The sequence below is a fragment of the Diplotaxodon limnothrissa genome, linkage group LG18 (assembly GCF_057381915.1).
Source record: "Diplotaxodon limnothrissa isolate DT_005_m linkage group LG18, D_limnothrissa_male_GT1.1, whole genome shotgun sequence".
Classification (NCBI taxonomy): Eukaryota; Metazoa; Chordata; class Actinopteri; order Cichliformes; family Cichlidae; genus Diplotaxodon; species Diplotaxodon limnothrissa.
Genome location: NC_140613.1, coordinates 21,383,632 through 21,410,293, shown reverse-complemented (window position 1 = coordinate 21,410,293; position 26,662 = coordinate 21,383,632). Strand labels below are relative to the sequence as shown.

Sequence of the window (26,662 nt, the reverse complement as noted above, 5' to 3'; positions counted from 1 at the left end):
TGTGGAGGCCTCAGAAGTGCCTTTTCTGTTTACTGTGGAAGCCCGCTCTCTGTCCGCACACATACGGGCTCAGACTCTGGCCCACTAGCGTCTGCGTAAATGGCCAGCACAGAGATGCAGTAGGTGGCGTTTGGTCTCATATCAGTGAGCATGATGCTCTCCCCGTACACCGTCAGCTGCTGGTGCTCGTGGGACCTGCTTTGCTTTATAACCAGCAGGCTGTAATAAGAAGCACCCTCCACCTTAGACCATGTGATGGAAATGACTGTTGATGTTATGTGTGTGACATCCAACACGGGAGCTGAGATGCTTCCTGATGGAGAGAGGGAAAAAAAGTTCTGAACAGAGTCCCGGAGGACTTAGAACTTCAGAGTGTGATGAAGCTGGTAGACGTGGAAGTTAATTCTTATAAAGCTCTAAAATCAAAACTAAATAGAATAAAATCCAATGAATGTAAACTCACCATTCAGTGACATCTGTTCTTGGAGATCTCTTCTCCTGCGTGCGTGCGTCACCACTAAAGACAGAAGATCAGTTTAGATCTTAATTATTCATTTTTAAACTTGTCTTAATTGTCACCACAAAGCTACTGAACCGTACTTTTTGTGACATTTATTGCTTCACTTTCTCCAGCGGCATTGCTGGCGGTGATCGCGAGATCGCTGGAAGCGATGTTGGACAGAGAGCAGGACAGCTGTGCAGTGCTGCACAGCTGGACCTTTGGCGTTATGCTGTTGTCATACACCGTGTAGTTGACGGCAAACACTGAGGCGTTCCACGAAACTGTGGCAAAGGAGCTGTTTCCAGTGTACACCACACCCGATGGTGGACAAGGAGCTGAGAGAGAGAAATGGGATTTAAAGAAGTTCATTCATTTTTTTATTTAAAAAGAAAGAAAGAAAGAAAAAAAATACAAATAGCTCATATGATTACTAGTTACACCAGATTTTGTGAGGACACATGAAGCACCTGTGTAACTGCAGTGAACAACAGCTCAAATCTGGGGTGTAATCTACCTGTTGTTCCATAAACAGGCATGGATGTGTCGCTCATGCCTGCAGCATTCCTGCTCTTCATTGTGGCGCTGTAATTCGAACTGCAGACGAGAGGAAACTCAAAGTATGTCACATTTGTCCAATAGGAAGAAAGCTCGAACAGGGCCTGGCTGTCTCCCAGCAGACTTCCTTTCAAAGTGAGCATGTAACCGGTGTTGCCACAGGTAATCTGTTTCCAGCTGAAACGCATCACCTCGATCTCGTCCTGCATTGGGAAAAGCTGCACCTCAGCAATAGCTGGTGGACAGGGAACTAAGAGAGGAGGAGTCAGTAACAGTAATGTGAAAAGTTACTCAGGGTTTGACGAATATGAAGCTCCTTTTTTACCTGCTTCAATCTGCACAGGATCACTGAAGGAGCTGTTGCATGTCCCGTCTGAGGCCTGGACAGAGAAATTGTAAACAGTTCCGCAGTCGAGGCCATTGATAACACAGCTGGGGTTTGTGCTGTGACAGTAAAGCATGTCTTCATTTCCAGCCTGAGCACAGCCGTAGTAGTCTTTAGCTGGTCCACTGGGAGTCCACGTCAGCGTCGCGGACTGATTGCTACACTGGTACGTAACTGAGAGTCCACTTGGCTGGCAAGGACCTGGGTAAAAGGAGCAATTAAGATGGTGTAAGTCTTAGAGTGCTAATATTAGTTATATTCTTCAGTCATTTTTGGTACTAATATCATACAAGTCCGAAAACAAATACCTGTGTTCAGTGTTACATTCTGACTGGCTTTGCTGGAGCAGTTCTCATGGCCAGCTGTCACAAACACAGTGTACTGCTCATCACAGTGGAGCTCTGATAAGCTGCAGTTTGTGGAGCTTGTGTTGCAGGTATGCGTGTGTCCATCTGCAGCCTCAGCGACAACGTGGTAGGTTTCAGCACCTGGAGACGGAGTCCAGGACACCACCGCCATGTGATGCTCACAGGCAGCGTTCACACTCACGTCTGTGGGTGGACAGGGCTCTGTGGAAAAAGACGAGTCAACATAAATACACAAAGGCCAGGTGATGGGTTTTTAGTTACTTAGATTTAGTAGCTTTTAATTATCTGTATCTGCTGTATTTAAGCTATGATTTTGGCTGTATTACTAAACCACTTTGTTGGGGGGGAGGGTTTTCTTGCTAATTTATTTAAAAAATACTTGTCTACTTCCAGTCTTTAAGCTGAGGTAAGCTGCATATCTGTTAACTTAGAACTTCCAAACTTGATGCACTTTTTGACAGAAAATAAACATGAAGACGTACCCATGCTAACTTTGGAGGGAGGACTTCTCATACTGCTGCAGGCGTCCGATGAAGCAGCTACGCTGATGGTGTACTGAAGGCCACACTGTGCTTCCAGGAGGGAGCAGCTGGTGCCGGTGTTATTGCAGGTCAACAACGTGTAATCACTGGCTTCTGCTGCAGCAGTGTACACAGTGTTTCTCTCACTACCCTCCATGAGATCCCACATAACAAGGATGGAGGAGTTGTGACACTGGGGGACAGCAGTGATAGCAGAGAGGGAGCAGGGGTCTGAGAATGAAGCAGATGTTGATAAGTTCAGACTGTGGCACGAGTAATTAACTGAAATGAGAAAACACAGCTCTTACTGAAGTACCTGTTTCCAAACTGATGGGGGCACTGGGCTGACTCTCACACTCGCTGTTTTTGGCCAATACGCTGAAGTTGTAAAGCACACCACAGGCCAGGTCTTTCATCTCACACGTCATGTTGGTAAAGGTGGTGCAGTTGGCTCTGTAGTCATTTCTACCTACAGCTACACCGGACACAGTGTAGCTGTCTGCCCCGGGAGCATCAAGCCATGATATCCAGGCAGAGTTGGTCACACAGTCAACGCTGCCCATGATCCCCTGGGGCTGGCAGGGAGCTAAAACACATAAAGTTGATTTGGTGATTGGTTGGAAGGATCCATGCAAGCCAGCGTAGTTTGTCAAGTGTTTTTTTTTTTTTCTTTGAAGCTTGAATTTAAAATCCTTCTCCTCTTATACAAGATCTTGAATAATTAGGCTCCATCTTATTTTGAAGACCTTATAGTTCCACAGAGCACTTCGCTCTCAGACTGCAGGTTCCTAGAGTATTTAGAAGTAAAATGAGAGGCAGAGCCTGGATTTAGGAGACAGACACCCTGTCTGTTTAATATTAGGCTTAAAACTTTCCTTTCTGGTAAAGCATATAGTTAGGGCTGGATCAGGTGGCCCTGAATCCTCCCTTAGTTATTACACCTAAGCTGCTGGGGGGCCACTATATATATAAAGTGCCTCGAGGTGACTATTGTCATTTGGCGCTTTAGAAATATTGAACTGAACTGAAGTTGTCTAACCTGACTGGATGCTCTGGGTCTGACTGTGCACGCTGCGGCAGTGTTCTCTGACAGAGGTCACCTGGACTGTGAAGGTTTTTCCACATGTGGCATTGCTGCTGAAACATACAGTGTTTGTGGTGTTGCATAACTCGCTTTCGCCATTCTCAGCAGCTAGTGAAACCAAGAAGTGGTCAGCATCTCCGATGGCTTCCCAAGAAACTGTCAGATCGTTTGACGAACAGTCGACCTGGGTGCTCACGTTCTGAGGCGGGCAGGGGACTGAAAACATGACAACAGTTTGAATACACAGCTGAATGCTTTAAATTGCAAACATTTGATCGCCTGCACAAAATTCATATTTTAAAAGTGCTTTAGGCTCTGGTCACTGGTGTTGTTTCTCTTACTTGAGTTGAATTTCAGAGGCCAGCTGGGGACGCTAGAGCAGCTGTCACCCATAGCTACAACGTGAACGGTGTAGAGGCTGCCACAGGTGAGGTTGTTGAGGCTACAGCTAAGGCCATCGGTCTGACAGCTGTCATTATTAACATGGCCACTGTGGGCCATGACTGAGTACTTTACAGCACCCTGACTGGAAGCCCAGGACACAACAGCAGTGTTGTTAGCACAATCCATCACCACTGAGACGTCAGTGGGAACACAAGGTACTGAAGATAAAGCAGACACAACAAACAGGATCAGTCACTCAGTGTGGAGAGCATCATGAGCAAAAACCTCAGTATACAGCAAAATGATTACTACTGCTACACAACACCTTAACTATGCTGACTTTACATATTTAAAAGCACAGACTGTAGAAATAATAAAGCTTGTGTCCATCCCCTCACACCATAACTAGACATTGTCACACTTTTTCCTTGTTCAGGCTTCCTATGATTGGACAGCCTCCCAGCACTGACTAGATGCTTGGAGACCAGCAGAGGAAAAGTGGGAGTCTCAGAAAGGTTTGTTTGCCCAGTGACCACAAAAACATGTCACTTTCCTCACCTTTAAATTCTAACAGAGAAAAAAAAATCCTTTCAAATATGAAAACAGAATTAAGAAATGAAGTTTAAATATAGCAATGAAAGCCTGCGTTTCCTGCTCTAGTAGCCATGCAATCATCACCTGATTGCAGACTTGTGGCTGGACCGGAGGTGACGTCACACTGCTGGTTGGAAGCTGTGACGGAGACAGAGAAGTTCTGTCCACACATCAGGTCAAGGAAGCTGCACTTATTAGTGTCTGACATGCACATTTTTGACACGCCGGTGTCAGTCTGCATGGTGGCTGTGTAGACATCTGACCCATTACTAGGCTGCCAGGTTACCACAGCAATACTAGTAAGACAGTCCTGGCTGGCGGAGACTCCGATGGGTTTGCATGGCCCTGGTATAAAAACATATAAACTCAGATTAGAGCTCACTTCTCCATTATGTGTGGTTGGTCAAAACTGTGTATCTGAACAGTACGCACAGGTCTGCACAGAGACTGAAGCGCTCGAGTTTCCAGGACAGTACCAACTGTGAGGTGTGATTTTGATGCTGTATTTTTGTCCGCAGGTAAATCCAGTGAAGCTGGCTGTGGTCATGTTAGTGTTGAGACTGACTGACTTGTTTCCCGCCTCAGCGTAAACCGTGTACATCTTTGCCCCACTGCTGGCATCCCAGCTCAGAGACACCACTTTCATATCACAGTTCACAGTGGCAGACAAATTCTGGGGAGCACAGGGGTCTGGAAAGAAACAATGATCTGATAATGTTTCTTTTACTTGTGCAAATTTCTAAGAAAAACTGTAGAAACTGCTGAACAATTACAGACATGAGATGATGTATTCTGACTTCATTTCACTTTGTTTTCATTTGTCAATATCATACCCATGTGGATGATTGAGCTGTTGCTCGGCAGACTGGTGCAGTTGTTGCTCTTTGCTCTCACTACAACACTGTACTCCTCCCCACAGTGCAGGTCGCTCCAGGTGCAGGAGGCGGTATTGCTTATGCAGCGGTGAGTGTGGCCGTCGAGGCCAGTGGCTACAGCAATGTATGTTTCAGCTCCATCAGTTGGCTGCCAGCTGACGGAGCCCACGTCAAACCCACACTCTGCGTCAGTTGCCAAACCCCTTGGTATACATGGAGCTGTGTCCCAAAAAGGAAAACAAAACAAAACAGTCAAAACATAAACGTTAAAATAATTTGCATATGATGTAGAAAAAGTCCCACCAGTTTTGAAGAAGGTGGGACTGCTGGGGATGCCATTACACATGCTGCCCTGTCCTCGAACAGTGACATTAAAGTCCTGTCCACAAGGCAAAGAGGCTCTTAGAAGCGTTTGGTTTGTGCTGTAAATCTTCATGAATCCGTCGCTGCCGCTCACTGTAACTAAGAAACTCTCAGCACCACTCGCCTCTTGCCAGGAGATCTTCATCTCATCGGACTCACAGAGCACCTCAGCAGAAACATTTGTAGGTGGACATGGCTCTGTAAAAAGAGAGAAAAGAGTTCAAATCTTCATTTTTTACATCATAGTTGATGAAAACTAGGTTTAGTTAATTAAAACAAAATAAAAGCTAGACTTTAGAAAGAAAAACATTAAAAATATAGAGGAAATTCTTAGCTTTAGGCTTTGTTAATTTAGTAAAAGCTGTTATGGCAACTTGCCCAATGAGGCTTTGATGGACATGTTTACTGGCACTTTGGTTGACTCCCAAGACTGTGAGTCAACTGCCTTTAAAACATTCTGTGTTTTTATTGTAATACATGTGCCAAATCTTGCCTCTCACATATGTCCTCCATCTAAATGTTTAAAAAGATCAACACAGCTATAAATACGCAAACAAGCAAACCCACTCTGGAAAATAACTGAAACTCATCTGAAGGTCAAAATGAAATTAAAATAAAAAATAATTAGACAAAAAACGAATGCAAAAATAATAACTCTGCCAGTAAAGATGTCCGATTAATCTATAAATATTTCTTACTTTAAACTTCAGCGTCTGATTTAAAGGGACTGTGTATCCCTGCATCCTGTTTTTACATGTAAGCCTCTAAACTTTTTGTAAAGAGGGTTGTACGATATAAAAATACAGTTTTTATTCCCGAACTTATTTTTACGTGATTAGAGTAATGAATATCTTCAACTCTAAAATGAACTTTAAGTATCAAAATCGACCCTTTAGAGTCTTATTATGTAAAAATGTTCTATGACTGTTTTACTGCTGTTGATGCCTTAAGATTGACATGTTTGGAGGAAATCCCATTTCTTCTTTCCTACTTATTGCTAGATTATTGAGTCTGCTATGCATGCGGTTTTATAAGATCATTACTTGTTTTATATTTAAAATATATATTCAAATGTAAAATAAAATATATCATATATTTACAATGGGAACAGTTTCAGTGAGAATCTCCACTGTTGTGTAGCTGAAACAAGGGATTTTCTGTACTTTACAGTTTGGTCTCAGGAGTACCTGTGTGGATGAACACGGCACTGCTGGGTTGGCTACAGCAGCCTCTGTTGTGGCCTGTAACAGTAAAGTTATACATCTCTCCACAGTCCAGACCCGAGAACTGACAGCTGGAGGTCACTGAGTCACACGTTTTCTCTTCCCCTCCTGACGCCTTGATGGCGCTCGCTGTGTACAGTTCAACATTAGACCTCTCTTCCCAGGATAGGACAGCAGTACGGGAGCTGCACTGCAGATTGACAGCTACTCTCTGAGGAGGACAAGGACCTGAGGAAGATGTTTATGTTTGTTTTATTGTGAGCAAATGAAATCAGCAGCAGCCATGCATGCACATTACCTGTAAAAGCTCACTCACGTGTGGTAAAGTTAGACAGTGTCTGTGTGCTGAGGCTGCACTGGTCGTTGCTGGCGTTGATGCTGAGACTGTAGGTTTCCCCACAGCTTAAACTTGTCATGTTACAGCTTTCCTGCTGAGTTGTGCACAGAGTTTGAAGACTTCCACCAACGACAGCCATCAGGGAAATGTTAGTTGTGCCATAAGTGCCGTTCCAGGACACCAGGACTGCATTGTCAGAGGTGCAGTTGACTTCCACTGTCATGTCTCTGGGCAGGCATGGGGCTGAGGAAATATAAATATATATAAATATATATATATAAAAATATAAATAAATCAAGGTTCCCAAATGAAAAAAAAAACATCAGATATATATGCTGAGTGTTTCTTTACCTGATGTAAGCGAGACCACTGAGCTGTCAGAGCTGTTGTACTGCTGTCCTAACGCCTTGACCCAGACACTGTACACTGTACCACACATCAGCCCTGAGACCACACAGGAGGTGTTTGTGCTCATACAGGAGGTGTAGTGGCCATTTTGGTTGTCAAAGTAGGCAACATAACCCAAAGCGAGGTCACTCTGCTGCCAGGATGCAGTTGAAGTAAGCTGTCTGCATGACATGCTGGCTTGAACATTAGTAGGTGGACACGGCTCTGAATGAAGAGAAAAGGGTCACATTTAAACGCTCACTCTGGAAACACAACCTGTGCATCACTTCTGATGGATTGACAAACCTGTCACGAGGCGGTAGGGTGCAGAGCTCACAGTGTTGTTGCATGCCAGGCTTTGTGTCATCACAGTGATGCTGTAGGTGTGGCTGCACTGCAGAGCAGTCAGGGAGCAGTGTGTGTTGCTGGTGTTACAGGCGACTGTCAAGTTTCGGTCACTCACAGCCTGAACAGAGTACGACGCAGCACCTCTCGCTGTGTTCCACATCACCCGGGCAGTACTCAAGTTGTAGTGGATGGACACATTTGTAGGAACGCAGGGCTCTGGAGGGAGAACAAGTTAAACGGTCTGAACTGTGATGTAAATGAGACAAAAGGTTTGGCTGAAACGAGCACCTGTGGTGAGGTATCCTGTCATCTGAGAACTGCTGTTACAAGTCTCTCCAACAGCCTTCACAGTGACGTTGTATTCCTCTCCGCATCGCAGAGGCCTCGGCTGACAGCTGGTTTGGTTGGTGGTGCAGCTGGCTGTGTGTCCTGAAGAAGCTGTGAGCACAGTAATGTAGAGCACAGCTCCATCGCTGGGCTGCCACGATATGTTGGCAGAGCTGCCCCCACAGTCGTAAATCACTTCAATATTGCTTGGCTCACAAGGTCCTGTGGGATCAAGAATAATATCAAGTATGGTAACTCTTTACAACAAGGGACACAAAAACTTGGTTACTAAAGAACAAGTGATGAGTCATGAACGAGCTGGTAGTTAATGAGATTTTCATCAGCAGTTTCTTAATAGCTTCCCTAATAATTTATACAAGATAATTATTCACTAAAGACATAAAGAATCTATCTGTTTATATAGCTATTATTGATTTTTGGCTCTCTTCCCGGCATGTCTTTGTTCTGTCTTCCTCCCCACACCTACCAAAGTTGTGGCAGATGGCCCCCGATGATGAGCCTGGTTCTGCCGGAGGTTTCTTCCTACTAAAAGGGATTTTTCCTTCCCACTGTCACCAAAGTGCTAACTTATAGGGTTTTATTTGCTTGTTGTTATTTGCTCTGTATTATTGTGGGGTCTTTACATCACAGTATAAAGCATGTACCTTAAGGCTGCTGTTGTGATTTGAGGCTATATTAATAATATTGAAATTAAAATAATCCATAGGTAATGAGGAACTTCACTATTAAGAGACCACTTAGTAAGATGCTTCACTACTTGTGGCAACACAGAAAGAGTAGCTAATATTGAATTGATCAGTAACGAGTAGTTTGATGCCACGTTGTGTGGGGTTTTCATTACCTGATGTTAGAGGGACCACTATGCTGTCAGAGCTGTTGTACTGATGTCCCAGGGCTTTGACCCAGACGTTGTACACCGTGCCACACATCAGCCCTGAGACGACACAACTTGTATCCGTGTCTGTGCCAACACAGAAAGTGTCGTGTCCACGCTGGCTGTCGAAGTAGGCAACATAACCTGCAGCAAGGCCACTCTGCTGCCAGGACACCGTTGCAGTGGGTTGCCCACAAGACACATTGGCTTGAATGTTTGTGGGTGGGCAGGGTTCTGAATTAAGGGAAAACAAACACATTTAGTTATTAAAATGCACACATGTACATACGTGTACACATGTTCCTTCCTGATTTGACTACTAACCTGTCATAAGGAGGGAGGCGTCAGAGATCTGACTGTCACAGGCCTGGTTTTTAGCCGTCACAGTGATGCTGTAGGTCTGACTGCATTGTAAACCAGTCAGAACACAGTCAGTGTTTATGGTGTTACAGGTTAAACTCAGGCCTTGCTGTGTCACAGCTCGGACAGAGTATGAGCTTGCACCGCTCCCTGCACTCCACTGCACCTTGGCAGCACTCACGTTATAGTGAAAGTTGACATTCATAGGAACACAGGGCTCTGGAGGGAGGAAACATTATAAAAGTTAGAATTTTTGAAAGTAAAAAACTCCCCCTGTGTTAAAAGCTACTGTATACTCACCTGTTGTGATGGTGGTGGGGACACTGGAAGGACCAGTATATCCGGGGTCCACTGCTTCCACAACAACAGAGTATTCCTGTCCACAAACCAGGCTGTTAAGATGACACGATGTGCCCAAGTCACTGCAGTTGGAGCTGTGTCCGTTAGCAGACGTGGCCTGGACCATGTATCCCGTGTTTGCTGCAGTATTACTCCAAGTGACCAGAGCTTTAAAGGTAGTACAATTTAGCTCAGCTGACACATTGGTAGGAGGGCATGGGCCTAGAAATAGAGAGAAGCACAACTTGGAAGCAGATATAGAAAATGAGGAAATGAATGGTAAAATTTAAGTGATAGTTTGAGATTAAACCACAGGTTTATGTGCTATTTAATCCATATACAATCTGCAGGGCTTTAATGTAACATCATGGGTTTATAGACTGTCTCTTGCAGTAACACCTGCACTATGTGCCAGTCTATGATGTTAGTAACAAGCTAAATGAATGTGCTGTTAGCATTTAGCTTCAAATTAATAAAATAAACACAAATATCTTCTTATTGTAGTGCAATTAAGAAGAGACCAAGTATATTTCCCTAAATGTAACTGATTTTTGAAAGATGTACATAGCGTGTGTACCTGTGAGCTTCTCTATAGGAGTGCTCCACTCGCTTATACAAACATTTGTGTGTCCCATTACTGTGAAAGTGTAGAGTTGACCACAGCTCAGGTCCAGGAAGGAACAGCTGCTCTGGGTGGAGTCACAGGTGGAGTTCACACCTGAGGCAGACGTAGCCTTAACAGTGTAATTCTGTTTTGTGTCACCTTGGTTCCACTTTACTGTAATGACGCTCGAGCTGCAGTTTTGGTCAGTAGTCGTGTTCTCAGGTTTACATGGAGCTAAAAGTGGTTTGGGGGGGGGGGAGAAGAAGCAGGTTTACTCAACATATAACAAATTATGTTTTGCTAAATGTCTTGGATTTAAAAGACCTGCACTCACCTGACTGAACCTTGTAGTCAGAGCCAGCAATGACGTTGCAGTGAACAGAAGAGGAGGTGACAACCACCTGGTAGACTTTTCCACACTGCAGGTCACGGATGGAGCAGGAGTCGGATGTCGAGTTACAGGAAGCTCTGTGATCATCTGTGCTGCTGATGGCCCAGGCGGTGTAGTTATCTGAGCCCGGAGTCTGAGACCAGCTCACAGTCATCATGTTGGTGTTACAGTCCAACTCTGCCACAACATCTTTTGGTAGGCAGGGAGCTACAGGGGAGCGTCAAAAACATAATGATACTATACTCTACATACAACAGACAAGCTGCCAAGGTGATTTGATAGGCTGGGAAATAAATAAAATTAAATGTTAATCCTTGAAAGGACCTCAAAAATCCATATTTTCGTGGTTCTCGGGACCAAAAACGGTCCCAAGTCCTTTCAAGGTTTTATAAACGGAATTTTTTGTATCACCAACTTAATTTGTTCTCATAAACCTCTGTAAAAAAAAAAAAAGAAGAAGAAGAAGAATTACACTGTCAGGTTTAAAGTCCGACTGGGATGCTTATCAACTGATCTGAGCTATTTTCAGAATTTATAATGATCAATACATGAAAATTAAAGTAAAAGAAGAGATCAGAGAAACATTCTTCAAACACGTTGCGTTTACAGTGGATATTTTGTCCACCAGGGGGCACTCCATAGTATCCATGTTGGCAATAAGTGTTTTAAATGCCACAAACACAACCAGCTGATCCGAGCAGCGCATAAATGAGTAAATAAATACTTATACTTAATTATACTTATGCCTGACAGCTCCATACCTAACATCCTCGGTCAAATATATCCACCACCGCTCCTCTGCACATGTCCAACCATGTCAACATTGCCTCTCCAACTTTATGTCTCAAAAACTGAAGCTGAGCTGCTCCTCTTCTATTATATTTCCAATCCTGTCCTCCAACATCCCACTTCTAATGAAAATCTCATTGAAACCTCTTCTCTCCAGGCACCGCCCCCTGATCCATACTCTCACTACAGATCACAGTTAGGCTTCAAATATCATTGTCTATGCAGACCCTGCCTGACTTTCACCACTTCCACTTTCATCATTGCAAACAACAGGCTCAGAGCTGATCCCTGATGTAATCTCACCCCACCGGTGTCTTACTGTCATTCATTTCCTGCGCCACTCTCACATACTCCAATGCCACTCCTGTCTTCCTCACAGAGGACCACAGTTCCTCCCTTTGCACCAGATCACATGCTTTTTCCAGATCTAAGCAGGTCTAAGACTTGCTCTTGTAGTATAAATGTTTTGTCTTACCCGAGTCAAAAGAAATATCAGTGTGTTTGCTGCTGTTGCAGCTTTCTGTGGAGGCCACCAGTGTTGCAGAGTACGAGCGGCCACAGTGAAGTTTCACAGCGCAGGAGGTGTCATTAGAGGAGCAGGATGCTACGTGGCCGTGCTCCCCTGTCACCTGCACAGTGTAGAAACCTGCACTGCTGCTTTCATCCCAGGAAAAATTCCCATTGTTTGTCCCACAGTCCACTTGGACCGTTAAGTTTGTGGGCTGACAGGGGGCTGAAAGAAAAGGAGAGCTGATGGGTTATGCATGCCCCACAACAACTTTTGCTGCCGTTGCTATGGAAACACTCATTACCTGTACTTATTTCTATGGGTGGACTGTAACTGCTGCGGCAGTTTCCATCCTGGGCTGCAATGCGGAAAGCGTACCTTTGCCCACACAGCAGATTAGCCAGAGTGTGGGAAGAGTTAGAGGTGACGTTGGCTGAATGAGGGAGTGCACTGCCTATCTGCTCATACTGTAAGACATAGATAGCTCCAGTCACCGGATCCCAAGTGAGGGTCAGTGCGTTGGCATCACAGCTGACATGACCCGTCAAGTTAGTGGGTGGACACAAAGCTAGGAAGATACAGGAGGTGAGCAAATCAAAAAGGATTAATGTTTCAGTATTGTTGTTGTTACTTTTTAGTAAATCAGCCTACAGACCCCAAAACACAGAGATGCTCCTTCCAGCTTTCTCTCACCTGTCCTGAGCTGCACTGCTGAGCTTGGTTCACTCCAGCAGCCCCTGTCTACACTGACAACAGTGACAGCGTAGGTTTCCCCACAGTGGAGGTCAGTGAAATTGCATGAGTCTAAATAGTTTGAGCTGCAGGTATGAGTGTGTCCATCATCTGCCATTGCTGTTGCTATGTACATATCAGCTCCCATTACAGGAGACCAGGAGACTGTGCTGTTGCCCTCACAAGCTGGAGACACGGCGATGTTACCAGGAGCACAACGGCCTGCAGAGAACATAAGAAAAATGGTTTCCTGTTGTCTTTCTGAAAAGTAGGGAGAGCTCTCCTCATGGACAATATATGACTTCAAGTACCTGCTGGAAAGCTGTAGGCTGCACTTGGATTTCCTGTGCATGTCTGAGAGTAAGGTGTAACGGTAATGCTATAGGTTTCACCACAGTGGATGTCATGGACTTGACAGCTGGTAGAATTGGTGTGGCAGTGGTGTGCGTGTCCATCCTGTGCTGTTGCTGTCACATTGTATCCTGTAGCACTGGGGCTTCCCACCCACGTCACCAGGGCTGAATGATTCAAACACAGCAGGGCGGCGCTCACGTTGTGTGGGGCGCACGCGACTTTGGAGAGAAAAGAGAAAAACATTCAACGACCAATCAGGTTACAAACACATGAAGTTTAAACTGACGTGTTATGAGGTTGACATTTAGAGAAAATACACATGAGGAAATTGATGACATCATATTTTCCCTTAATGTTTATAACGATTTGAAAGATGTAGAAACAGATGGAATATAAGCCACATTCACTAGAAAATAGAAACTAATAATAGATTGGGGGTAAGTTAGTGAGGGTTGGCTGTCTGGCTATTTCCCCTTATTTTTATTAATTGTGCTAAGCTGATTTAGCAGGCTGGACAGTGCTATATCTGTCCTGTCTCCGTACGCTCTTGTTCTTTCCCCTTTTTTCTTTCCTCACTCCCCAACCAGTTGCAGTAGATGTCTGCCTCTTCCTGAGCCTGGTTCTGCTGGAAGTTTCTTCCTGTTAAAAAGGAGTTTTTCCTTTCCACTGTTACAAAGTACTTGTTCATAGCGGGTTGCTTGATAGAGTTTTCTCTTGAACACTGAAGAATACCTTCAGTATTCAAGTCCCAATAATCTTGAAGCAACTGTTACTGTGATTTGGTGCTATATAATTGAACCTGAAATTAAAAAATCAATACTATACGGGGCAGATATGAGGTCCAGTGGTGATTTCTTTTCATCTTACTCTATGACAGGAAAAATGTCTGTTATTTACCTGTTTCTAATGATTCGTTGACACTTGGGCTGCTGTTGCACTGCGCCCCCTGAGCCTGGAGTGTTACATTCAAATCCAAGCCACAGGGGAGATTTTCAAACACGCAGCTGGTATTTGTCGTGTGGCAGTCGTCCTGATGCCCTTTTCCTTCTACCTGAGCCAGGAAACTGAGGCTTCCCGCAGGGTCAGTCCACCTGAACACTGCTGTGTTGGTGCCACAGGTATACTGCTTAGAAATGATAACTGGAGAACAGGGAGCTGGAGAAAGAGCAGTACATTGGTTTAGCAGGGGGATGAAGCAAGATCACATGTATGTGCCATTTGAAGCATGCTCACCTGTGGTAATGCTGGTGCTGGTTCCAGGCGCACTGTCGCACTCGTTACCGTGTGCAGTCACTGTAGCTGTGTAGGTCTCACTACACTGAAGATCAGTCAGTGTGCATGAAGCTGTGGCTGAGCTACACGACAATTTGTGGCCGTTTGAAGCTGTGGAGTTAACTGTGTAACCTGTAGCATCAGCCACCGGGGTCCATGACAGAAAAGAGGAACTGGTGCCACAGATCAGAGTGTTATTCATGAAAGTGGGAGGACATGGAGCTGCGAAGGAGACAAAAAGAAACACGTTTAATAAATGTGTTCGTTGATTCTAAAGATTGTAAAACATCTTTGTTTTTGCTGTGTGTGGTTTCCCTACCTGTCATTATAACATGGCTTGCTCCAGTGCTGTTACAGGTGGCGTCCTCAGACATGACTGTGAGGTTGTAAACTTTCCCGCACTGCAGCTGCTTCAGCTGACAGGAAGTCGTGTTAGTCCTGCAGGAAATATAATCATGAGATGTGCCATCCTGAGCGAGCACAGTGTGGGTCAGAGCTCCGGGAGATGCAATCCAGGACACCGTGGCCACGTCCGAGCCACAGTGCAGGAAGCTGGTCACGTTAACTGAGTCACATGGTCCTGGAGGAACATACATTACATGATACATGATGTGTCCCAAAAGTCCAAATATGATTTGGAAACTCATGAAATGCACAAATATATGTAAATGACACCTGTTGTGATAGTAGTTTGAATGGGAGCACTGGTGCAGCGGTTGTTCTTGGATGCTACTGTGATGCTGTACTGAGTGGCGCACTGCAGGTTGAAAAAAGAGCAACTAAGATCTGATGAGGAGCACGTCTCAGAGAAGCCATGTGGGCCCATAACTTTAGCTGTGTAGCTGGAAGCACCGAAAGAGGAATTCCAGGAGACCAGCAGCGAGTTTTGATCTGTCACTGCTGCCAAGCTCTGAGGGGAGCAGGGTGCTGGAAATAGATATGACACACTGTAAATCCAACTGCTCAAGTAGTATCTATATAAAAAACTTATCTTAAATGATTTTGTGTTTTAAATGTAAGCCTTTTAAGAATACAATTTCAGAGTTCATATCGCTTTTGTCAGGTTTAATACAGGCTGCACTTGTTCATTAATTAACATGGCAGTTTCCAGAGTTGGCATGTCAAAGGTTTAAAGTAACAAATTACTGGTGCAAGCTAACATATCATGCATGCTTGCTTTATCAAAGCCTTTCTGTTTTTCTTCCAGTATGTTGCTCAGGTTTTGTTTTATTGAGCTCCAGCATTAAGCAAAGCAGCGAATCATGATTCCCTGACTTTTAAACAAGACAAGAATAATGTGTTATCATTTTGTTTTAATATGAGCATTAATGAGTGTGAGTATTAGGACAGGAGAAGTGCAGCACTGAGGGAATCATGTGACAGCCTATCCCAGCTGACCCAAAGTAAATCCTCATCTATTGGAGGTAAATTATATGAATTTCAGGAGTGGGACCACACCTCCATCAGCATGTGAGGGCATGAAATTTAAAATGCTGTACTAATTAACATTTACAGGACAGTTATGTTGATTGTTTTGTCACATAGTTGGTATAGAATGATCTCTTTCCTTTCTTGCTAAATATTCCGATTCTAAAACAATTGATTTTGGACTTTATCTACTTAAAAAAACATTAAGGAAGCATTAGCAGATAGATGAAATTATAGATTTACAATAACCGTCATTGTTACCTGTCTGAACAGTCTGTGGAGGGCTGTGCGGTCCTTTGCAGCTGCCAGAGGACGCTTCCACTGAGACATTAAACGTCTGTCCACACTGAAGGCCGCTCAGAACACAGCTGGCACCATCAGTGTGGCAGATGACCGAAGTTACATTTCCAGTTAATGGCACAGCAGTGACACTGTATTGGAGGTATGCAGAAGAAGAGATCCAGCTGACCGTTAAGTCATTGGTGCTGCAGGACAAGTCTGTACTGATGTTCCCTGGAGCGCATGGCACTGAGAGAAACAGAACACAGTGGGAGTTAATCACAAAGACTTTTCTCAGCTGAACTGTGTACTGAGTTCGATGAAGAAAGCCATGACCAGTATAGTGTATTAAAACCAAGAAAAATAACTGATCTGGGATTGAGTAGAGTTTAAAAAAAACTAATTGCTTATCAGTTTGATTGAAAAGAATGTAAAAGAAGGACAACTATGATGCCTTGTTTAGTTTGAGTTTTCTATCTTCACTGCTAAAGTGTTTAAACCAGTAATGTGCGATGAGGCTGGAAAAAGGCAGGTCTTGTTAGGTCAAGTTTCTTTTGCAAGAGATCAGTGAAAAACATAAATTTACATATTAAATCTCAAGTCCAGTGGGGGCATATTTAAGAAATTACTGGTGACAATATTATAGGATATAATATTATAGGAATCACTGCTGTAAAAAAAAAAACGGTCCAAGTAGAAGAAGATTAATCTCAATATACTGAGACTGAGAGGCTTCTCCTCACCGGAGCAATTGCCAGTCAAAGTCAGTACCTTGGTCTTGCCTGAAGGGGGCACTGTAGTTGCTGACACAGGTGCCATCCGTGGCAGTCACAACAATTTCATATGCTTGGCCACAGAGCAGGTTACTCAGTGCGCAGTTGGGGCTGGAGCTGTTGCATGTGAGGGTCTGCCCATCACTTATGGCTTCCACTGCATAGCTCAGTGCATTCGGACTGGGGTCCCAGGACACGTGAGCGGCTCTAGCACTACAGATCAGCTGGCTCGACACATTAAAGGGAGCACATGGTCCTGGAGTTGGAATGAAATAAAATATCAGTAACGCTTCCAGATTCCCCAAATAAGACCCACATTACTGACATCGGTGGTTTAGGTCAAGGTCGTGTTACCTGTGTTCACAGAGACAGTGTTGCTCTGTTGAATTTCACACTTGTCATCAACTCCTGAAACACCTATTGTGTAAACCTCCCCACAGTGGAGCCCAGTGAGGCTACAGGAGGTTTTATTGGTTGTGCACGAGGACCTGTGACCTTCACTGCTCAAAGCAACAGCAGTGTAGTATTTGGCACCATCACTGGCGAGCCATGACACAGGAACAGGGTGTGGAGCACATGTGCGTGTCACTGTGACGTTGGTGGGAGGACACGGCACTGAAAGGAAACGAATAAGAAACACAATTTGGAGGATTTATCTAACAAAGTCTTGTGGCTCTATCTACATATATGATCATGAAAAATCTGCAGGTCTCACATGTGTCCACTGTGACCTCTGTGCTCGGCAGGCTCTTGCACGTCCCAGTGATAGAAAAGACCGTCACTGAGTAGGAGCTTCCACACTCCAGTCCTCCTGTACTGCACTGTGTCTCTGTGGAGTTACAGTACAGAGGCTGGCCCGATCCTCTGGATATCACAGTGGTGTAGCTCTCAGCAGTAGTGGAGATGTTCCAGAAGACTGTCAGCTCACCAGTTGTGCAGTTCACATGGGCTCCGACTCCTTCAGGACCACATGGCACTGAAAAAAGACACACAACATCATCTGCCATTTAAAATCAATAGAAATGGTATACCATTTCTATACCAGAAATGGCGCTCCACTCACTTCCTTAGGTTAAAAGTAGATATCAGATATCAGATTTTAGATATTATTTATTATTTTTAAATTAAAGTTTCAACACATTTTATTCAACTCATCTGGTTTATTTAGGATATTTCCATTTTTTTGTAATCATTTCTTCTGCAGGATCAAATATGGTGCTCTGATGAACAGATTTAATTTAAAGCAGTAGTACCTGAGTCCATGCTGACCACACTCGAGGCTGACGGACAGTTTCCATCATTGTAAGTGACCGAGACGTTGTATTTCTTTCCACAAGGCAGAGAAGTTATTGTACAGTTGTTCCCTGTGTTGCTGGTGCAGTTTAGCTGATCAGCACTCTGATCTGCTATAGTGGCGGTGTAGAGGCCTGTGGACTGATGGTTCTGCCAGACTATCACAGCACGATTGGCATCACAGTCTCTAAACGCTTCGATGTTTGTCGGAGGACACGGTGCTGGAGAGGAGAAAGATGATTCAGTTCATAGTAACTTAACAGGTGTTAAGTGTCTTCATCATAAATCTGCACATGAAACTGAACATAACAAATGAGGGTGGATCTCACAGAAACATTGTTGGAGACTAACTATTACATCCTTTTTAAGACTAATTCTGATTTTTGGTGATTTAAATTTTTTTTAAGTAATTGCTGGTTTAATTTTTTTTAGGTATAATATATATAGTGTATAGTCTATACATAGGTGACACAACACAACAGTGTTATCAATCTTCTGACCTACCTGTCATAAAAGAAACCTCCTGACTGGTGGTGCTGTTGCAAATGAAATCCGTGCCAAAAACACTGGCAGTGTAGTTCTGTCCACATCTCAGGCCATCAATCATACGGGTGCTGTCCATTGACATGTACCTGTATGAATTGCCGTGTGCATCTTGGGCGACAATGACGTACAATATAACGCCACTGCTTTCCATCCAATCAAGTGTTGCAGAGTTTTGGCTGCAGTCCACTGATACTGTGACATTGTTTGGGGTGCAGGGAACTGAAAAGAGAGGATGTTAGTGTCTACGAGTCTCTGCTACCTGGTTTAGCAGTATGACATCTCGGGAACTATGAAAATTTCAAACAGTGACTCAATACATACCAGTCTGTGCAACCTCCCCCAAAACTTGGGGAGAGGAGCACTTGCTATTGGAGGCAACAATCCACACGCTGAGGTGTTCACCACATGGCACATTGGTAATTTCACAGCTGCTGGAGGAAGTTGTGCAGTTGTAGCTTTCTTTAGTGTTTCCCTTTGCTTCTACAAAATAGGAAAGAGCTCCAGCAGCAGAGTCCCAGTTTATGACCAGCCTGTTAGGGTCACACTCAGCTTTCCTTCTCAAGTTAGTTGGAAGACAAGGAGCTAAAGAAAGAAAATGGAGAAGAATGTGTATTTTGTTCCTTTCCTTTAATTCAAAGTGTTTAAAAAATAACTAAACTTTACCAGTTGTTAGCGCAACCAACCACAAAAAGCTTCTGTAATCACATTTTAGAAAAGTCACAACAAAGACTGTAAGAAATACTCACAGGTTTGAACAATCACAGGTTCGGTGATGTCGGTGTTACACTGTAAGGTGACAGCATACACACGGTATGTGTAGTTCTGAGCGCACTCCGCATCAGTGAAGTAACACATGATGTCTGTTGTTCGACACTCCGTTGACATGCCATTGCTATCCACAGACGTCGCCACATAATAGAGGGCGTTGTTGGTGGGCTGCCAGCTGAAGACGACTACATTGCTGTTGCAAGTGTATGAAGCCTGAGGATTTGCTGGGGCGCAGGGGACTGGGGGAAAAGAACGAATTAAGGATGGGAGGATAAGATAAGTGCACCTCTCACTTCCATCCTGGCATCAAATTGTAGAAATGACACAATGAGTCATTTTGCACATTTACATAATGCATTTTTTCCCCCTTTCACTGTAATTTCATGACATAAATGACACCCTCATCGTGACCCTAACTCGTCCATATATCGTTTAGTAATCGAAAATGACACAGAAAAAAGCTTAAATTTTGTAGACATGTTAAAAGAAATATGGCTAATGAACAGTTACTTCTATGTATTTGCAAGGGAATGCATACATAGCTGAGGTCACTGATGGCCAAGGGTGTTGGTGGCCAACAAAGCCAGTAGTGACGGCCCTTGAAGAGCTAGGTTCATGCTTGTAGAACCATTAACATTAATTTATTTATTTTCTATGCACCATTCTTTACGCACTAGAGCAACCACTAACAAAAGCGTATTGAATGTAAGTCCACATCGTGCACTTCTTCATAAGCGACCAAAATGTTGCCTACTTTCTCTGATCACCTCAACTCTGGCCACTGTTCGTCTGCAGTGAGTGTACTCAGAGTGGAACATGACTCTTGACTCTGTGAAAACTTTTTTAAAACCAATGCTAGCTATACCGAAGTGAGTTGTCGAGGATATCTTAACGTTTTCTGATGTTGTTGCTGCTGTTAGCCTCTGTTAGCTGCTGTTAGTTGGCATTAGTGATACATTTGTTGAAATGCATGTAACATTGTTGACGTCTTAGTGCATAAACTTTAATACAATGTGAGAATGTAATCAAACTGTTTATCAATGGGGAAAGTGTGATTTTTAGGACACTTCCAGAAACTGGTGCCTGCTCTTATGTATTTTTAATGGATTCATTCAAAGTTTATGAGAATGTATCAGTTTGTCGAGAGATGTAATTACACATTAATTATGCATATATATCCTTTTTTGGTTTAAACAACCTAGAAAAAATTATCGATTTCATCTTTAACATCACGCAGGCTACCAAATTCTGTTTTTCATTTACATTAAATTAATCACATCATCAAAACAGCTTGAAGACTTGGTGTACAGTACACGATTGTGTATCTCCTTCACCTGTTCATGTTTCAGACCCATCCTATATATGACTTTTGATAACTCCCTAACTTCAATAGACTGTAAAGAGCTTTTGAAGGCTTTTTTAGCTGGTGTTAGATGGCAGGTCTTATTAGATAACATGAACTTGTGACTTGCTGCTCAAGGAACAAAGAACAAAGGACACCATGGAAAGAACCTAAAAAGTCTGACCTAAGGGTACAGTTTGTTCTGAATAGATTGCACTGTGCAATGTAAGGAAAAAAGAGGAGGTGGAAGTATGATTGAAAACATGCAGTATAAAGGCGACAGGGGATGAGCCTCAGAGAGGTCATATTTGTTTTCACAGCCGCTGCCCTCACCTGTCTCAAACATTGAAGATTTGTTGGAGGTGCTGCTGCAGTCGCCAGAGAGGGCTGTAACACGGACCTCATACTTCTCACCACATTTTAACATGGAGATCTGGCAGCTAGTCGAAGCTGATGTGCAGTTACTAGAAGCGCCGGTTCCATCTACAGCTGTGGCTCTGTACAAGCTGGCCCCAAAGACCACATCCCAAGTTGCTGTCACACTGCCACTGGAGCAGCTGTAGTCCACTGAGACTGTCGTCACCGAATTAATAGCTGAATAAAGTAAAGAAAAAAATGTACAAATTGTAAACAGATGGCATAATTATGTTTCAGAAGTCAGCAAAAATGGTAAATGTAGGTACATAAACATATTCTCGGTTATCCCTAACAGGTCAAACAAAACACTCTGACGGAGCTCATTCACAAATATCATCACGATGCAGGTAATAGTTGTCCTCATCTATAAAAACAGGGAATCAGGCCTATGCTTCAGTGGTTCTGGTAGTAAATACTTTTCTACGCTTTATCTGATGTTGATTTTATATTTTTAAACAAGAGAAGAGAAGGGAAATAGACAAATAATTGATGTTGCACAGATACTCACTAGAGGTAGTGTGTGTAACATTAGCAGCCTCCCCAGGCACCAAGAAGAAGTTGAATGATGATACTCCCACTGTGTAGGTGGAGCAGGGCTCCAGATTACTTATATCAAAGGTTGTGTTGGTGGTGTTTCTAATGAATAGCATGTTGCTGGGGTTTTTATTGTCACTCACAGCCACTCGGTACAGCAGGACTTTATCCACTGAGTTCCATGTCACTCGGGCTGTACTTCTTCCTGTTGCTACTACTTTCACATTAGTGGGTGGCTGCACCACTTCCAACAGAAAATACAGGCGTTAATCAGTGATTTAGAAGTAATTATGTATATTTTATGTGTACGTGCATCATCTGAAAAACCATCAAAACCAGCTGTTTGTATGCACTTACACGTTGTTATTATCTTTGTGCTACTTAGGGCACTTCTTCCAGCACTGTTGGAGGCGTAAACTTTGCAGCTGTATGTTGTAAAGTTATTCAAATCATCAATTTGTCCCCTTGAAACTGTGAAGGTCTTAGTGAAGCTCTGTGCTGGAGATTTAATGAACTCTTCCACAATTATAGTATAGTTAACTGCCCCCATCACACTGGTCCATTCAAACCTTATGGAAGTACTTGACACAGCTTCAGAAAGTGTGATCTGAGGTGTAGCCGGCACTGGGGGGATGTAGAAGATGTTCAGCATTACTTTATTTACTTTACTCTTCAAATAAAATTGCTTTGTTTATTCAGATGGTTTAAAACGTGTCCCTACCTGTCATGGCTGTTTTAGTGTCCGTGCACACAAGATCCCAAAACACAAGGACCTTCAGGGTGATGTCATAGACATATCCAGATCTTACCCCCTGTACCACCATCTCTGTGCTGGTTGGTGGTATCATCACCATCAGCGGGGAAATAGTGGTGGAGTTCACAGCTCTCAAGTCCAACACATAAACTGAAGCATTGCTGTAGGTGCTCCATACCACATTAAGGGATGATGCTGAAGGAGATGTAACTGACAGGATATTACATCCTGAGAAAAGTAAGAACATTTATTTATTAAGTTTCTTTGTGGCGCAGAATAAAACAGATGGAAAGTCCTTAAAAGAATACTTAATTAGTTCTTTTTGTTACTCAGTTTGAACACTTCGACAGCTTTCTTCAAGCCTCATGTTTTTCCTATGTCTAAGCACTTTTAATATGACATTCACAAGGTCAAACTCCTAATGGAGGTAACTCAGGGTTCAGCATCTTGCCCAAGGATTCTTTGACATATAGGTATAGTGAATAACCAACCTTCCAAATTGTAGACCATCTCCAGTATCATTTTTGGGGTGACCCCCAATAAAGAAAGTAATAATAGACTATTAACAATCACACTGCCAAATGATGAAAAAAAAAAAACCCCAAACAAAACAAAACAATCCCCCCCCCCAGGTCATTTTCATTAAGAACCTCTTCTTCAATGTCATTCACAAATCACCAAAACGACAATAAAACATTCCATAAGAAGTCATTCTGTTCCGCTGGCATATTCAGTGTGATGTTGAAGGGATATTCTCAAGGAAAAATTCCATATATGTTATACGAAAAAAAGAAGTGGGAAAAACAACAAATATAAACATCCATATTAATATCAATATTAACCACTTGACAAAGGAAAAAGGACAGAAGACCTACCTGCAGCCTTAACATGGGGTAGCTTAAAAAAAAGAAAAAACTGTTAAGAAGCTAACTCAAAATTCTGTAATTACCTGAAAACCTAATTGACAATAGAAAATTCAAACTGCATAATTACCTGCATGAGGGACAATATGGCAACAGAAAAATAAAGGAGCCTCATCTTATTCATAGTAAAGGTCAGGATCACGGTATGTTACATCTGAGAAGTGCACAAAGATCCTCCAAACATCCTCTGAGATCTTTACAGGCTGCACACTGTAGATTAACCCCATGGGAACCAATCAGGAGATCCTAAACGAGGACAAGTGAAGCCCCTAGGCTACCTGTCATCATGATACAAAGTACAGTAGCCAGTGCTGCTGGTTAAGCAGGGAAACTTCCCTCCGTGTGGCAGAGAAAATCAACCTTTTTTATATGAAAAAGAAACTTTTAAATCAAAATGATCTCAAACTGCTGGTGAGGAGGTCATTATAAAGATAATTGGAAGTACATTCCTGTGTAGCATCATTAAAATGTAAAAAGATTCAAAATGGTGTAAATATACGTCACATGTAAATTGATGATTTAAAGTAATATTTTAGCTCATTTGTAAAATGAAACACTAAATGTTTAGACTGCAAATACTTTTTAAAAAATACAGCAGGTGCTACAGTAGGAACTCCATGTGACCAAAGACAAACAAATAAACAGATTGTATATACATTGTATAACCAGTTCATTTCTTTTTGTTGTTGTTTTAGTGGGTTCAGTCCTCCTCAACAAGGAGGCAAATATTTCACAAAACGTCTGGAGAGACGTTGTATCAATCTTCGGATGCTTTTTGCCAGAGGAGGTTGTGTTTCACCTTCTCTCTTGTAGCAAAAGTGTTCTGTTCCATTCAAGTAATAGTCTCTGTGTCATCTAAAAGTACAAGCCTGCTTTTTCTTTGGAAACCTTTGTGTAAGTTTGGTGGCATGTTTTGGGTTTTCATCATGAGACCTGTGGCCACAGGCATTCATGAATGATGGCACCATGAATGGTACCATCTAAAAATGTCATCTCCTCAACAGCCTGTTGTCACACTTCACTTCCATCTCTGTTCTTCTCTCCACATCCACAACAAACAGTTTCATGCCAAAGAGAAAGAAGGCAGTTGTTTATTGTTGGCCATCCATCAGAAACTCAGATTTCTACTGAAAAAAGGTTGAAAGTTGAAAAAACAAATTGAAAATATGCTGGAATTGCCAACAAGGAAGTGTAAAGGCTGAGTGACAGCAGTTTATAGTAGGCCATAATGAGTTTGAATCAAAAACTGTTTTATATGTCCTGTTAAAAACAAACAATTTCACAGTAGGCGTATCTTTTCTCTTGTCCTTTTAAAAAAAAAATATATATATATATATATTTTTAATTTGAAATCCTGGTGGCCCTCCACATCCATTTGTCACGATCCTGGGTCTTAGGACCCAGTGTTTTGAGTTTTAGTTTATTTTGATGTTTATAGTATGTTAAGCTCATCAGGTCTCCTATGTTCATTTGCTTATTAGTTCCCTCTTGTGTTTTCAACCCCTGTGAATTCTCCCTTGCCCTTCGTGTGTTTCATGTCTGTTGTCTTATGTTGTCATGTCTGCCTCTCATGTTTCCTGTTTCATTTTGGAGAGATCTCGTGTTTTTATATTATGGATTATGTTTTGAGTCCTTTGTGGTACTGTTTCGTGTTTCCCTAGATCTGTTATGGTTATCTTAGGTTTTGCTCTTTGGCTTTGTCATACGGCTTCCCTGTGTTCCATGTTATGTCTCCCCTGTTGCTGTTAAGTTTGCATGTTTAGAATTCAGTCAGTGTGTTTCCTGTTTTACTTTGTAGGTCCATGCCTCATGTGAGTGTTTCTAGTTTTGCGTCTCTGTCTCGTCCAGCCTGATTGCTCCCCTTCTGTGTCTCATTCCCTCGTTATCCCTCTGTGTATTTAAGCCTTGTGTTTCTCTTTGTCAGTGTCGTAGTCTCCATCATAGCTGTGTGATTTTTCCCTGTGGCTCCCTGTGCTTTAGTTTTCCCAGTTTAGTTTATTTTGTATTGTTTTTCGTGTCCCACTCCACGCCAGCAATAAAGCTGTGTTTTTTGAGTTTACCTTTTGTCTCTGTGAGTTCGCGTTTGGGTCCTCTCCTGCCTGCCACACAGCCGAAACATGACAGAAGACTACGACCCGACAATGGACCCAGCAGCTCACAATCCCTCTGCTGAGCTCCAGGAGGACATGATCTACACGGTAGAATTTCTCTGCCAGGAGTGGTTTGCGCTGCCATTTAAGGAATACCAGGAGGAACTAGCTCTCCGCTTACAACGGATGATCTCTGGACTCCCCTGGTTATTTGGCATGCTCCACCCTTTAATCCAGGACTTCCTTGTTTCTACTGTGCGTGTCTGCACTGAGCAGCCACTCCTGTGTGAAGAGCCGGAGGCTTTTCAGACAAGTCCGCTTGAGGATTTGCGGGCCGACTCGTCTCCTCCCTCTTCCAGGAGAAAGCGGCATTCACGCCGCCATCGCTCCACAGCAGCTGAGCAGACCGTTTTTGCGAGTAAAAGTGACTGTTTGCCACATTCTGACTCCAAACCTTCTGCCATTTCATCCACTGTTAGTCATGCTGCTCCTATGAACACTTTAGTTTTTCAACCAGCTCCTCCGAACCTTCATGATTCCAATCCTGTGTCTGAGACTCTACGTGACGCTCTTCCAGTATCTCAGGCAGTTATTTTTTCTGTGCCTCAGCTGGGAGGTGTAAACAGTAACAGAGTGCCTCCCACCATAGTTAAACTGGCTAGAAGACTTGGACTTGATGCCACTGAGCTCATGAATCAAGTTGAATTTTGTGTTCCACAGCCAGCAATGTTCAAACACACTCACCATGTTTTAGAGTCAGACCAAGTTCAACCTGCACCTCAAGTGACTGTTTTGGGTGTGGCCTCACCCCTGGACTTTGCTGCTCACCAGTCAGCTTATTCAGAAACTGCCTTTGCAAACCTACCTACGCCTGTGACCGCTCCTGAGCTCCGCTCTCCACCACCTGTCCCGGCTCCCAGGGTGAGGCCAGCCAGGGCACAGCCTACCTCCGCACCCGTACCTACTCCTCGGGTGGGAGCGGCTCGTGTTCGGCGGGTGCCTGCACCCATTCCTGTGT

General features: G+C 43.3%; 1 protein-coding gene across 1 annotated transcript; it reads right to left on the bottom strand.

Moving 5' to 3' along the window:
• Positions 1-29: 29 nt before the first annotated feature.
• On the bottom strand, positions 30-23,678 carry LOC146613540 (uncharacterized). The gene is made up of 46 exons (XM_085378560.1): positions 23,625-23,678; positions 23,507-23,528; positions 22,599-22,859; positions 22,235-22,501; positions 21,852-22,121; positions 21,260-21,520; positions 19,563-19,823; positions 19,138-19,398; positions 18,775-19,035; positions 18,231-18,491; positions 17,693-17,953; positions 17,332-17,592; positions 16,976-17,233; positions 16,187-16,453; positions 15,173-15,424; positions 14,817-15,077; positions 14,459-14,719; positions 14,123-14,380; positions 13,183-13,443; positions 12,833-13,093; positions 12,444-12,707; positions 12,107-12,364; positions 10,786-11,049; positions 10,425-10,685; positions 9,809-10,069; positions 9,473-9,727; positions 9,116-9,382; positions 8,215-8,475; positions 7,885-8,142; positions 7,543-7,803; positions 7,171-7,434; positions 6,819-7,082; positions 5,572-5,829; positions 5,227-5,487; positions 4,826-5,083; positions 4,478-4,738; positions 3,757-4,017; positions 3,371-3,631; positions 2,648-2,917; positions 2,293-2,562; positions 1,751-2,011; positions 1,383-1,643; positions 1,017-1,307; positions 601-837; positions 464-517; positions 30-313 (listed from the first exon to the last, which is right to left on the bottom strand). Exons 1-46 carry the CDS (start codon positions 23,676-23,678, stop codon positions 30-32), a joined length of 11,406 nt encoding a protein of 3,801 aa, XP_085234686.1.
• Positions 23,679-26,662: the final 2,984 nt, after the last annotated feature.